The sequence below is a fragment of the Condylostylus longicornis genome, unplaced genomic scaffold (genome assembly GCF_029603195.1).
Source record: "Condylostylus longicornis isolate FDR11 unplaced genomic scaffold, ASM2960319v2 ptg000044l, whole genome shotgun sequence".
Classification (NCBI taxonomy): Eukaryota; Metazoa; Arthropoda; class Insecta; order Diptera; family Dolichopodidae; genus Condylostylus; species Condylostylus longicornis.
In genome coordinates this window covers 13,676,768-13,691,130 of record NW_026578013.1, presented here as the reverse complement: position 1 = coordinate 13,691,130, position 14,363 = coordinate 13,676,768, and the positions used below count along the sequence as shown (strand labels likewise).

Below are 14,363 nucleotides of genomic sequence, written 5' to 3'. Positions count from 1 at the left end.
ATTTCGACAATGAAACAACACCTTTTATGTGATGTTTTTTTTTGTCTCTTTTATCATTGTATATTTTGAATTTTGATCGAAGATAAAAAAAAGGAAAGCAAGAAAAAAACTTTTTCGTTTTTTTTGTTTGTTTTTCTCTTTTTTTTTAATTCTAATAAGTTTTTTTTTTTCAAATTGGTGTTTTATTGTTGTTGTCATTGCTCGTATTTTCGCTTTTAATTAGTTGATTTTTTTCCTAGTTAGTTACTGTCGTGTACGTTATCTCTCATAATACAAAAATTTCATGGATAACTTAAAAAAAAAGCACTTAACGGAATAATTAGTTGGATATAAAAATTAATCTAAAAAAAAGAGAAAAGGGTTAATATACGCGAATCTTGTTATCTTATAAATAAATTTACTTTAAATTCATTTTATACACATACATATATACTTACCTGTGTACATAATGTTTGTGTATTAAAACATGATAATAAAAAAATCAAAAAAATTGTGTAAATATTAAAAAAAAATTTATACTCATTTCGTGTACAACTACAAAAAAAAAGTAAAATTAAGAGTACAAAAAAAATAAAAAATTAAAGCAGGAAAAATGATGATAAGCGTAGTTGCGATAGTTAAACTTTATGTAAAGTATTTTCAAAGGTAGGTGGCGTTATACAAATATTTACAAATGTCTTCTCGAGTGAATGTCATTTTGCAAATGATAAAATTTCAAAAATATTTGATTTAATTTTTAATAAAGTTTGTTGTTGTTACTAAATTTACTTTGAAACAAAATCATACAAATTAATCTCGCTTTTATTCATTTGAGTTTCAAGAGGATTACAGAAGATATGGAAGTATATTTTGTAAATATTTTATCTCAAACACAATATTGTTTACCATTTATGCGTGGATTTAAGAAGTTGATACAAATGTAAAACTCAAAAAGTAAATGTATAGAAACAGTTAAATTGCGAGTTTATATTTTTTTATTTTTGAAAAAGATGAGACTATGAACGATCAATGAACAAAAAAATTTTTGTATTGAATAAGTACTCTGTTTTTTTAAGTAAGGCCAACTCATGCACACCTATGTATATGAACACAATACAAATTTTGACATATACAATTCGGTCGTTTGGATATTGAACCCCTTCTCACATTAATTAGTTCATATACATAACTAAGCGCAAGTGTAGTTGTTCAATATGCAAGGTTGTTTTACTTATTCTCAAAAACATTTTTAAATTTCATTTAATATTTATACATAATAGCTAATTTCAATATCTACTTACATCTCTATTTTTATACAATTTTACATCTCTAATTAAAAAAAAGAATGGCATATTTAAAGAGTAAACAAGTAGCCATATCTACTTTACGCTTATTTCGGTACATCATGCAAAATAAGATGACTTTTTATTATACCAATCGATTGGATACAAGCAAAAAAATTTCAACGTTTCTCGTTTTATTATAAGAAATATTATCGAATATTCTAAACAATAAAAAAAATTCTAAACGATAAAATGATTTTTGTTTTTCAATCTGGCAAAATTCCATTATTTTTACGATTTCTAATATGTTTTTTGTGTGCGTGCAGAAATTTACGATATACATAAGCACATATACAATGTATTTATACAGTAAAAATTTAAGCAAAATGTTGTCACACAAATCATTTAAGATTATTTTATTTTATTTGAGTTTACCAAGTCTTTGATTAATGTTTTTGAAAATAATAAACTTATTTATTTTCCAGAATTACTTACACATTATTATTAATCAGTGTTGTTATAAGTTTTAAAATAACTTTTCATTAATTTGTTAAATGAATTTCATTTTAGTAGCAAAATTTTACTCGGGAAATGACAAGACTGTGTTATAACAACAAAAATTAAACAACTTAACGGTTTTTTCACATTATGTGTTTATCCTTTCTATATTCTTTCAAGTTTAATTAATGTTATTTTGTCAAAATGTTATGATTTTTATTCAATATCTTTACTAGCGCCCCAAGAACAACTGTAAAACATTAAGTTATACTCTCTAGCTTCTCAATTTGAGTCGATGCGGTTTTTCAGAGTTATTTTAATTTGCCTACAATAATTTGATAATCAAAATCTTTTCATAAAAATTCATTTTAAAAACAATATCATTTGACATTAATTTGAAAGTTATTATTCTGTGCTACAAAACATCCTTTTACATCAAACTACTTGGATACAAATTAAGGATAATAATAATGCTTTTACATTTACAAAATTTTTCAAATCGAATTGTTAGGATAAAATAAAATTAAAAAAAAAACCTCGGAAATGTCTTCAATATCATCATTTTTTATTTTATCTTCCCATAATATTGTTCAAGTACGTTATATGATGTGCAAATACACGTATTGATAGCAGCGCAAATTGTTTTATCCTGACCTAATTTTTAATAATCGATTCTGATTTTTATTGAATAAAAGATTTTTTTTTATTTTATTTCAACATGCACACTTATTTTCAATGAAATCATAATGGTAAAATTTTCGTATTTTCTTGCATAGCTGTAAAGGTATGTATGTTTGTGTTATAGCACTGTACTGTTGGCAAGGAGAATTGTCTCCATGAAATTTAAAAAAAAAATGCAGTCTATAAGTATGTATATTTTTTTTTAAAAAAAAAGTATAAGAAAATTTTTCCTCTATAAAAATGTTTTCGTTTTGATTTGTTTTGAAATTTTTAAATATAGGACATATCTATATTTACATGTACGTAAGTATGTGGTATACATACATATGTACATAGTTCTTCTATAGTCTATAGCAATTTGAAAGTGCGGTGTGTATGAAGCGTATACATACATATATTTTTCAATAATTAATTCTTGTAAAATTTATTTTTAATATTAATAAAATTTAGGGTAAAATTCATTTAATAATATTGAAGCCTCAAATTTAACTTCTTTAAAAAAAAAACAAATACACTCGTTCATATATATATATATATATATGCACATATATATGTTATGTATATATGAGAACATTGAAAATTATAGCAGCTGCAATGCCATCAGCCTTTTATCTGGGCAATAAATTTATACAATATACATATTGCATTTCATACCCATATTTTAAATCAATCAAATATAAAATGCATTTTTATCTGTATACGTCCCTCATTCTTACATACTCACATATGTTGAATTTAAAAGGATAAAGTGTGAACTATTTTTGTAAAATGAGCGAAAACTTATCGAAAGAATCTTTTGCCATTGTAAAAAAGATTATGTGCAGACATATGTATATGTATATGTATATACACACATATATTACGAGAACTAAAATTTTTGCTGATTCTAGCAGATATTCGATCAATAACAAAATTTTACAAATTTTAGTTATCAACCTGAATTTTAAAACGTTCACAGTTCTTGTTTTTAAGACCTGAATTTTTAATATTAATTTTCATTTCATTTTTATTAATATATGTATGTTAGAGTAATTTATTATAGTTGATTGGTAACAATAAATTTTTTTATTATCTTCATTGCTATCCAAAATATTTAATATATTGTTTAAAGACAAAGACCGGAAAACCAAGTGTTTAACGTGTATTAAAAAACTTAAACTTTTTCTTAATTTTAATTTTCGTAACTATCTAATTTTGTTAGCAACACATAATTGTCATTTTATTTTAAGTAGTCCGACACAATAATTTATGATTAAATATTTAATTATACAACTTAAAAAAGGTCTAAAATATTACAAATTAACAAAGCTTGATTAATTTGAAACTACAGGGGAGTCGCGATATAGTGACCATCCAGTAAAGTGACCTCCCAATATAGTGACCCAACCATTTGAATTTTGCGTATTCTAAATAGTGACCCAAAACAATTTTGTAACTCTAAATAGTGACCCTAAAAAATATTTTTTGTAAATCAACCACATGTTTTTTTCCTTATTGTAAAACCGTTACAATTGGAGTTGTTTTTTTTTGTTTTGCTTTCTATATTTGCATTTCTGTACATTGCTTTACATTTTTTGTCAGTAATTTGGAAGTGTTAAAACAATAATATCGTAGTCTTTCAATTTCCTAATAAGTAAAAATGACTGGAAATATTAGAAAATTTTTAACTCTAAAAGAAAAGTTAGAAATTCTAGATGAATTAAAAAAAGGAGTCTGCAGTTTACTTTTATTTTATAATTTTTATTTTTAAATAAAATTAAATATGCGTACTTTATTAAAAATAAGAGTTTTAAAATTATTTTTCTGAAACAAATGTAACCTTTACTGATGAAGAATAAATTATAATATTGATTGAAGAAAAAAAAACACTAGTCTCGGAATAGTAGACTCCTCGTAACAATGACCACCCTGAACATTTAATTGGTCACTATATCGCGACTCTACTGTATGTACTGCAAGATGATCAAAAAATTTGATAAAAATTATAAAAAAAAAATTTGTTTTTGCAAAAACTGCTCTAATTTTACAAAATTTTATTTGAAGTGCAACAAAATTGTACTGAGCGCCTTATATTAACCATATAATTCCACAGTTTATAGGTTGGTTCCTTAATCCACTATTTTTGTACTTTTTCAGAATTGATAAAAAATTCCATTGCTCTTTTGAATCCTGAATAAAATGATAATAAGTAAAATATTAAAATATTTTAAATTCTATAACTTGCCCTTCATTATTGATTTTGAATTTCTTTATTTAACTCAAAACTAAATTGGTTCAAACAACTGATTTTGAGTTTGTATTTATTACCACTGAACTAAGGTTTATCGTTATCTTATAATTTATTTAGTTTGTTATTGACATAATTAACAATTTTAAGAATTATTAAAAACAAAAACAATAATTTTTAAATTTTAAAACATCTGTTGTACTTAATTATTTTCATTCAAATTTCGAATTTCAAAACAGTGCTGTGCATATCAAACACAAGGAGTATTGAATGCATGCAATTATAATTAACAAAATATAATTATATAAATATACTGAATTTCTTTTAGAAATTTTTCAATTTAAATTATTCCAAAGTTATTCACACATACAAATTTAAAACGAAGAATATGTTATACATATTTGGAATAAATTCATTTAAAATTCGAATCTATGTATATAAGTATGTGCGTATAAATGTATCAAATTCTTCTTCATACGACCATATCAAATGTAGGTAATGCACGTATTGTGTACTTTTATTTTATTACCAAAATATTTTCTACATAGCACTTTAAAATATTTTGTACTCCACAAAACAAGAAACATACGAGTACGTACACAAAGAATATGTATACTATAATAAATTACAATTTAATCTAAATGAGGCAATTCAAATTTTATATAAACTGCTCATATACAAACACATACAAAACTATTTATTGTATTCGATAATGGCAAACTCTGTTGTTTGGTATCGGAGAAGATTTCTAACACTATTTACGCGTTTAAAATATAAAAACTAAAATAGGCAAAATGAAGAAAAGGAACACATTATTGTTATTTTTACCCTAATAAACTAAAAAAAATGTCATATTTTGGAAAAACTAGCATCAGAAAGAACAATAACAATAAGGGAATATGAATTTGAAAAGCAGAGAGCAAAATAGAATTGCAATGGAATGAAGAAAAATGAAAAATTTTCATACATAAATCGAGAATTTCAGAATTTCCACAGAAAAGGGAAAACTTCATTTTTAAATATTTTTCTTCTTGTATTTTTGTTTTTATTTTTATTATGGGGAAATTCTATAATTTTTTTTTTTTCATTTTTTTTATTATTTTTTTCTTCTTTCGCCTTTTAGTATTTTATCGTTTTATTGAACACACAAAATACCCGAAGCTGTGAACTTTCATTCAGTTCTTTTTGTGCCTTTGAATGAAGAAATTGTTTTCTTAAATAATAAATAATTTTAAATTTGTATATAAAACTTTCTTATATATTTTAAATGCAGATAAAAATTCGTATAATATTTTTATTACATAAGCATTTTTAAGTGTTATATGCAACATTATTTAGAAAAGTTACAAAACAAAAATAGAAGTGAAAAAGTGAATGAAATTTTGTCTCATATATGAATGTGCACATTTTATTGCACATAAACATACGTATATTCAATATATATATATATATATATATATATATATACACGTTCTTATGGAATATGTTTGAAAGGATTTATTATTTTTTGTATACAAAATCAATTGATTTAAAAAAAAAACCAAGCAAGTGCTTTTTAATGTGCTTTAAAAAAGTGAATTCCTTTAAATTATAAAAATTACTAATTAGAAATTAAAAGAAATTAACAAATAATTTTCAACACAATTATGACATGAGTTGATTAGAATAAAATAAAAATATTCTTTATAAGGATTAAGTATGTGGAAAAGGAAAAGAAAATGAGGTTTTTATTCATAAAAATAACAAAATGTCCTTGTAATTTATACACATAACACATGACTCTTGATGGTATTCAAAATACTCGTGCTGCAATAAATACAATAATAATCAAAACAATAACAACCACAATAGTATGTGTATGCACATTGCATGTACACATCCTGTATAGATAGATGTGCATGTATAAAAATGCAAATATGGAATATGAAAATTTGTGCATATGAAAATTTCAATTTGTTATAAGGAATTTTGTGTTTTTTATTTTTTGGAAATTTCTCAAAAAAAAAATATAATTAAATTACTTTGGTAATAAAACATATACATATTATGTATCAGTGCTTGTGTGCTTTATAAAACATGGAATTTGGCATCGATGACTAATTCTTGTTATAAATTAAATAAGTTTTTCATAACATTTTTTGTAATAAAATCAATTACATAAGTCTTTTTTCCCCCATATTTAAAATTAATTTTGTCATTTATACATACATATAAATATGGATTAAAATTTTATTAAAATAAGTTCCAATTTTTGCAATTAGTTGAGTTCAGTTACTTCCTTATATCTGTACATTAATTTTATAAAAACACAAAAAACGACATATGTATGTACGTATATACACATATATGTATGCGTTGTATATACAATGTATATGTATATATGTATATTTATATGTACCTAACATATATAAAATGCATGTGTCTATTGTACGGTTGTGGAGCATAGGGTTAAAAATTATTGATTGAAAATGAAATTTTATTACCGGTGTTTTATGTAATTATAGTTCAAGTATAAAGGTGAAAGGAACTGAAATAAGTACGATATTGCGCATTTTCTAAAATCTCCCATATTGCTCACCACTCTAAATCATAATTTAATTTTAAAAATATAAAATTAAAACTAAAAATTTGCATTTTAAATAAGTAATAATTTTAATATTTTTCTTATTGAAATTTTCACGCATTTCAATTAACTATACTTAATATGTTTAAGTTTTTAATCCCAAAAACTTAATAGTTTTAAAAATAAAAAAATATACACCTTTTTTAGAATTGTGGTCGTTCAATAAATTTTATAAATTTCTTTATTGTTACAGTCACAGCCTTAATTTAAATATATTTCAGTAGAATAATACAATCTACTTATTATCCAAAAATGGTTAACATTAATTTTATTAACTTTCAAATATGCATCTATTGTTTAAATTTTATTCAATTATATAACTTGTGACCGGTCAATAATTTTAAACTTTTTTTATATGCATGGCTGCTGTATGAATTAATATATGATGTTTGTAAATAAATGTACACACATACATGCATATACCTATAATAATATAAAATATACACGAATAATATAAAAACAAAATTCCTTTTTAAAAAATTAAAAGCGGAAATAATTAAAGAAAAAAAAAATTGTAATTTATTTATTATTTATAATTTATAACATGATTCACATTTTTTTTCTATAAATAATATTTGTATTTTATTTTTTATTGAAAACATTTTAAATATATTCTAAATAGTTTTATTTTAAATTTTAAAGAGAAATCATCAACCTCATCATTAACTTAACAATAAATTTTAAAAAGATTATCACTATTTTAGGAAATACTGACCTACAAACAAAATTACTTATATACATATGCATTGAATTCTGTTATATATTTGACAGAATCGATTATAATGCCAAAAAACAAAATTACATGAAAACACTTTGAGTATTAAAAGTTTAAAGCATAAAGTTTAGTTACCTATGGTAAAAGAAAAAAAATTCCGTATGTGGGATGAAAAAGAAACAAAAAAGAATCAAAAACAAGAATTATAAAATTAAAATTAGTTAATTATAATTTTCAAAAATTAGACTACCTAAAATTAAAAGGACATGTTTCCACTGGATTCATTCCAATGCTTGGAAATTTTCTTTTATAAATTCAAAATCAAATAAAGTTACAATGATCACATTTTACTAAGATACAAACTTAAATTTTAACTACTTAGTTTTCAAAAAAAATGTAATTTAATTTAGTTCCAAACGACTCTATGTTAAATTTGAAATTAAGATTTAAATTTTGGCTACTTAAAACTAATTAAAATGAGTTACCCCAAATTTTGATAGAATATAGGACACAATTTGCGGCACAGCATTTTGACAGATTTGGTTATGGAAAACCGAATTTGTAATAATAGTGTCAAATTGAATGTATTCGACTTTGTTGTGAATATTCAACTAAAACGTACTACCAATATAGAAAACAACAACATAACATTTGTCGGATTAGCTACATTATACGTATTTACATTTCTGATGATAAAGTTTTCTACTAGAAAAGAAAGAAACTGCTAAAATTTCATTTTAATCAGAGCGTTACGATAAGAATATTTGCCGCTCTTCTTCCAACTAAAATAAAAACATTGCTTTTTATAAATTTAACTTTAATCAAAAATATTGCGAATTTTACATTAATGCAAACAAATCAAAATAAAGAAACAGCAGCGTATGAATAGTGATAACAATTAAGTCAGAAGAACCAGAAAAATCTTATTTACTCTGTCGTTTCTCACTCTATTACGTTTTCTTCTTATTAATTTTTTTTATTTTTATGATGACGAATTCTCTGTATCGATTCTCGTCAGAATGTAAACAAAATGTGACGTCTCGTGACGTTTTTCTAGTTCTTTTGTAAAAGAAATAAGGAAAAAGGTGGGCATAAAAAAGAAAATTGAAGAATAAACAAATTTTTTTTTTTAATTATTAATTTTTTTTTTGTTTTATTTTCATTCATTCATGATTGTTTTATTATATTTTTTTTTTATTTTTAATTAAAAATATCGAAGAAAGTGATGAATAAATTAAATTTCAATTTAATTAATTTTAAATTATTATTAAATTTTATTTGTATAAGTATAGAAAATAAAATTTCAATTTTCCTAGAACAATTTGAAAAATTGCAGACCCAAATAAATGAGAAAAAAATTGTGTGGACAAAACAAAAAATTAATTTTTATTTCAAAATTGATTACGTTCTTTTTCACTCACTTTGTGTTTTTGTATTTCCTTTTGGCTTTTAATTTCATTCTGTGAAAATCTTTTGAACAATAAAGTTTATTTTATACAAAATAAAAAATAAAGTATTTAAATTTTATTTATTTTTTTTCATATACAAATAAATGCACATACTTACATACTATGTACATATAAAAGAAAAACATACTTATTTGTTTAAATAGCATACGTATACATTCATACACATATTTATTGTGTGTACATCTTTCATAATTAATTGTGTCGCCAGATATTAAAAACAATACTACCAAAAAAACATTTTATAAAAAAAAAGTTTATATTCGATTTTTAAGGAATTTTGAAATATTAAGAAACGCTGCTGTTGACTGGCAATGTTCCTATAATTTGTAAATTTTAAATTATAAAATTATTGTTGGTCTCTTTTGTTAATTTATTGCTATAATTTTAAGAATATTCTCATTATTGTTATTTTATTCTCTGAAATATTAAAAACATATGAGTTTGTATGTACCGTATATACAAATATAAACAAAAATAAAACAATAAACGCTTTAACTCTTGATAAATTTAAGAAACAAACCAAGTGATAAAATTAAAAATAATTATTATTAAAGGCAATAAATTAATTTCTAATAATTACCAAAAGTTAATTAAAAGTGATTTTTTATTTTCAGAAATTGTGTTAATTTAAAAAATAATAATATTATTAATGAGTGTTATAAGAATTAAATTTAATTAATATTTTAATATTTAAGTAATTAGAATTTAAAATTAAGTTGAAATTTAAAATATTTAAGAAGAAAACAATTTATAAATGGTTGTGCATTTATTAACTGATCAATATACGGAAATGTTCCTGCAAAAATTAACAAAGATTTTAGATCGTTATAAAAGATTTTCATGGGGGTTAGTATAATATACATACCTAGTTAATAGTACTTTACTTTAAATTATCATAGCTCGAATATAGAGAGCTATTGAATGAAGAGTTACAATTCGTCGCTCTAATATAAAAATGGTAACACTTTAGGGATAAAATTCTATTTTCATTTATTGTCCGACAACTTGGGATTTTGCCTACGTTGTGGAATCAATAACTAGTATTTGCCTATGTGGCACAACCAGTTACTATTGGAAAAATACATGTGATTTATAGAAAAAATTTTAACATCAAAAGAGCTTCAATCTGTTTTTTTTTCAGACATCTCTGTGAAAAGCGTTTTATCTCAAATATAATGCTGTTAAATTCAAAGTACATATAAGAAAATTAAGATCAAATTGTTTTGCTTTTGAAAAATATTCTAACTTTTGTTTCAGTTTGTTTCCAAAATAATTCGTAAAAAGAATTTTTATAGATTCATTGTAATGAAGTTTATAAATAATTGTGTCATCCTACAAATTCTATTAAATATCTCCTCTTTTGTCTGTTGAATTTTTTTTCTGCAAGTTTTATTAAATATCTCCGTGGTTAATTTTGAATGAAAAAATAAACAAGAATTGTTGAGAAATAAGTACATAAGTAGCAATAATTCAAAAGTAAAGTTTAATGAATTTAATATACATATACAAACATACATAAGTACACGTACATATCCAAAATTATTGTTCCCAAATTTCACATTCGTCATTTCAGCTTTACCTTGCTTAATCGAATGACTCGATCAAATATTTATTCAATTTGAAAATTTCATTTTTTTTTTATTATTTAAAATGTGGTTGTTGATAAGCAAAATCTATTTAAAACCTTAAATCATCAGTATTTTTATTTAAATGTTTGCAATATAAAAAAAGATACTTCTTTTCTATTTCAAAATGCAAAATAATTTTCAAAAATGTTTATGTGATTATGCATATAATATAGAAATTAGTTCTTTTTTTTAAATCTATTTTTCAGCAAATAATTTTATGTTTATCACACGTTTAAATTTTTAATTTTATTTAAGTGTTTACTAGACATTTTCAATTAGACTACGAAAAACGATAAAGTCTTGCTAATATTAAACTTGAAAAAATACCAGACAAAAATTTCATTCATTTATTGGGGAAAAAATCATTGATGGTTTGGCGTGGCGGTGATTTTCTAAAGAGTATTCGTCATCTTTGACAAAATTGCGTCTATTTTCCCCCTTTTTTTCAAACATTTATTTATTACTTGCTGTTTTATTAAGTAATTCTAAGAGTAAACAATTTAGACCATATATTTTTGTATGTCGTACTTCCCATTCTTCTCTTTCTTTTTTTTCATTTAATAATTTTGAATAAATTTTTGAAATGAAAGTTAAAAAAAATCGTATAATCTTTTTTACTATAAATTATTTTCAAATTCAATTTTGAGGGGTTCTTTAAATACTGATATAAAAATAGAATACATTTTTTTATCTAAAGACTTACTTACATGTTAATAAATGCAATTAAATTGGAATTTGAATCTCAGACAATGTTGAAATATTTGTCTGCTTTATTTTTCTCTTACACTTTTTTTCTAAAAAAATTTCGTGGTTCCTTTCTAAAAATAAATAAAAAAAAACAGAAACTGTTGTCATAAGTAATTGTTAATCTGGAATGAATTAAAATTTCAATGTTCTGTAAGTAATTTTTATAGCAATAAACATATTTCCTTTTACGTAGAAGAAATTTTTTTACTGTTTTAGAAATTCGGCATTTTTGAAAAGATTTAACAAAATGAATTACAAAAATTTTGAAAATAAAATTTTACGTTCTTTGAATCGTGCGTACTCGTATACTCACATATTTTGAAGAATACAACATGATAATAAGGTCAAGTAAATTTGATCTAGGCTATGTGCATATGTTAATATATGTAAATATAATTGAAGTATTATCTTGAAAGATAAATGATAATTTGGAATACTTGTACCGTTTATATACAACTCCCACTAATTAAAATAAGTAAAATATATTCACGCAAAAGAGGAAATTTCAAAGTACTTACTATATGAACATCACCTCAAAGAAATAAGAATTACAATGAAATAAAATTAAAACAAAAGATATGATATGCACATTTACGCAAGCAACGTACTTAGTGCGGACATTAAAATTATCCTACTTCCTAAGTATTAGAGAATTGAGGATCTTCAAACAAGGACGAAAGTTTATGAACGAATGTTCATGAATTATTGAACTGTTATTGAATCATTGAAACATGGTGGAAAATTAGTTATTGATTTATTTGTCAAATAAAATTGCTCATAACGGGCAATATTCAAAAAGCGGGAACATAAATTTTACGTAAATATTTTTAAATTTTTCACAAGTATTTAAATAATTCGGATTACACTGTACTACTTCTGAATATATAACTATATATATATACATACATAATATATAGTTTTTGTTTTATTTTCGGCAATATTGTACCATAAATCTATTTTAAATATGAGTGAATGAATATGTTTTCAAGAAAAACATGAAGTTCAAAGACATATAATTATTTGTTTTTCATTTGTTTAATGCGAAAATAGAATCAACGTTTATAAAATATATTTTTAGAGGGTTTTTTCTAATATGACTCGTAAGTTGACCTATCCTGTCAAAATTTATCTACATATGTGAAATGTGAAGTAAATACGTACCTAATTATTCGATGTCAAAATTTATCAACCAAATTTTGCTTTAAGAAAATTACATACAATCTAGTCATGTCTTAACATAATTAATTACCTGCATAATTAGAAAAAACAAAGAAAATTTTTAAAAAATAATTAATTTTCTTTTATAAGTGTAAATTCAAACGTAAAAGTAAATAACACAAATTTAGATTAAAAATGTGAAATTTAAACAGATTTCGTACAATTTTCGCAAGAAAACAAGAACTTCAAGCTAAATATAAAATTTCATTGTTCACTTTGCAAATAATTAAACAAAAAAAAAATTTTTTAAAAACTGATATTTTTTTATTGATTAAGTTTTTAAAATTCTTTTTTATATGCTCTCTATAGCATGTTCTGGTTTTTGTCTGATTGACGTCAGACCTTTAACTTAAAATACAAACGTATATAGTATATTAGATAGTAATACAAGTAAGGCAGTTGCTCTGACTGGTACTACTTGATTCAATACTCCCCCAGCATATCAAAGGAAACAAAAACAAGCGAAAAATGGAAAGTGCATTGCATTTAAAATTGTTTTAGTTAAAATAAACAGCGACCTTATTATTGTTGTATGATTTTGGTTTTCTTTTATTTTTATTTTATTGTTTAAAAGCTTTTCGATTCGGCACTATTATAAAGGTTTATGCTCCATATGTTATTGTTATATCGGGTGTATGAGAATTTTATTTTGCTCATTTCATTATGATTTCAATTTTCAATGTTAACAATAAATGATATTAAAAATAAAAGCAAAAATAAAATCTGTTTTAATTTTAATTAAATAAAAAAGTAATTTTGTATTTACATTCTCATCTTTATTTTTATGACTCATATTCGAGTGAAATTGTGAGTACTTAGTGTATTTGAGTACTAGTACTATATGAAAGTATAGAGAGGGTCAAATAACAAGTTGGACACCATTTAAATTTTCAAGTAGAAATGATGAAAAAAGCGAAATATTTTAATATTTAATAAAAACGTATATAACGTGAATATTTCATGAAGAACGTGGATTTAATAAGACACAAACGTAAATTATCAATGTAATGTCAAAAATTGTTTCTTATAAATTACAAATTTCATAGTCATGCATAAATTGGAGTGCTAAAATTATTTGAATTATAAAGAATGTGGTAGTGTGTAACAGAATAATCTTTGGTATCAATTATTTTCTCATATTTGAAAAATGGTTTGATCAATTTCCGACGAATAACTATCAGATAAGTTACTCATTTTATGAACTCACTTTTATCTCTAAAATGTCCATGGAAGTCATTTTACTTGGTATTTTATTTACTTAATTTAAAAAACAAAAATTTCTGACACAAATAATG

At 23.0% G+C, this 14,363-nt stretch overlaps 1 protein-coding gene across 4 annotated transcripts in view; it reads left to right on the top strand.

Annotated features, from left to right (window-relative positions):
• LOC129610174 (IQ motif and SEC7 domain-containing protein 1) overlaps positions 1-14,363 on the top strand; it is a 110,122-nt gene that overhangs the window by 85,799 nt on the left and 9,960 nt on the right. The window contains exon 1 of one of the 4 annotated variants that reach the window (XM_055522593.1): positions 530-645. The exons of the other annotated variants lie outside the window; for them this stretch is intronic. Within the exon in view, the coding sequence (XP_055378568.1) occupies positions 593-645 (53 nt within the window). The 5' untranslated portion in view covers positions 530-592. Of the gene's footprint in view, positions 1-529; positions 646-14,363 lie in introns of those variants that run through there. 4 annotated transcript variants of the gene reach the window in all.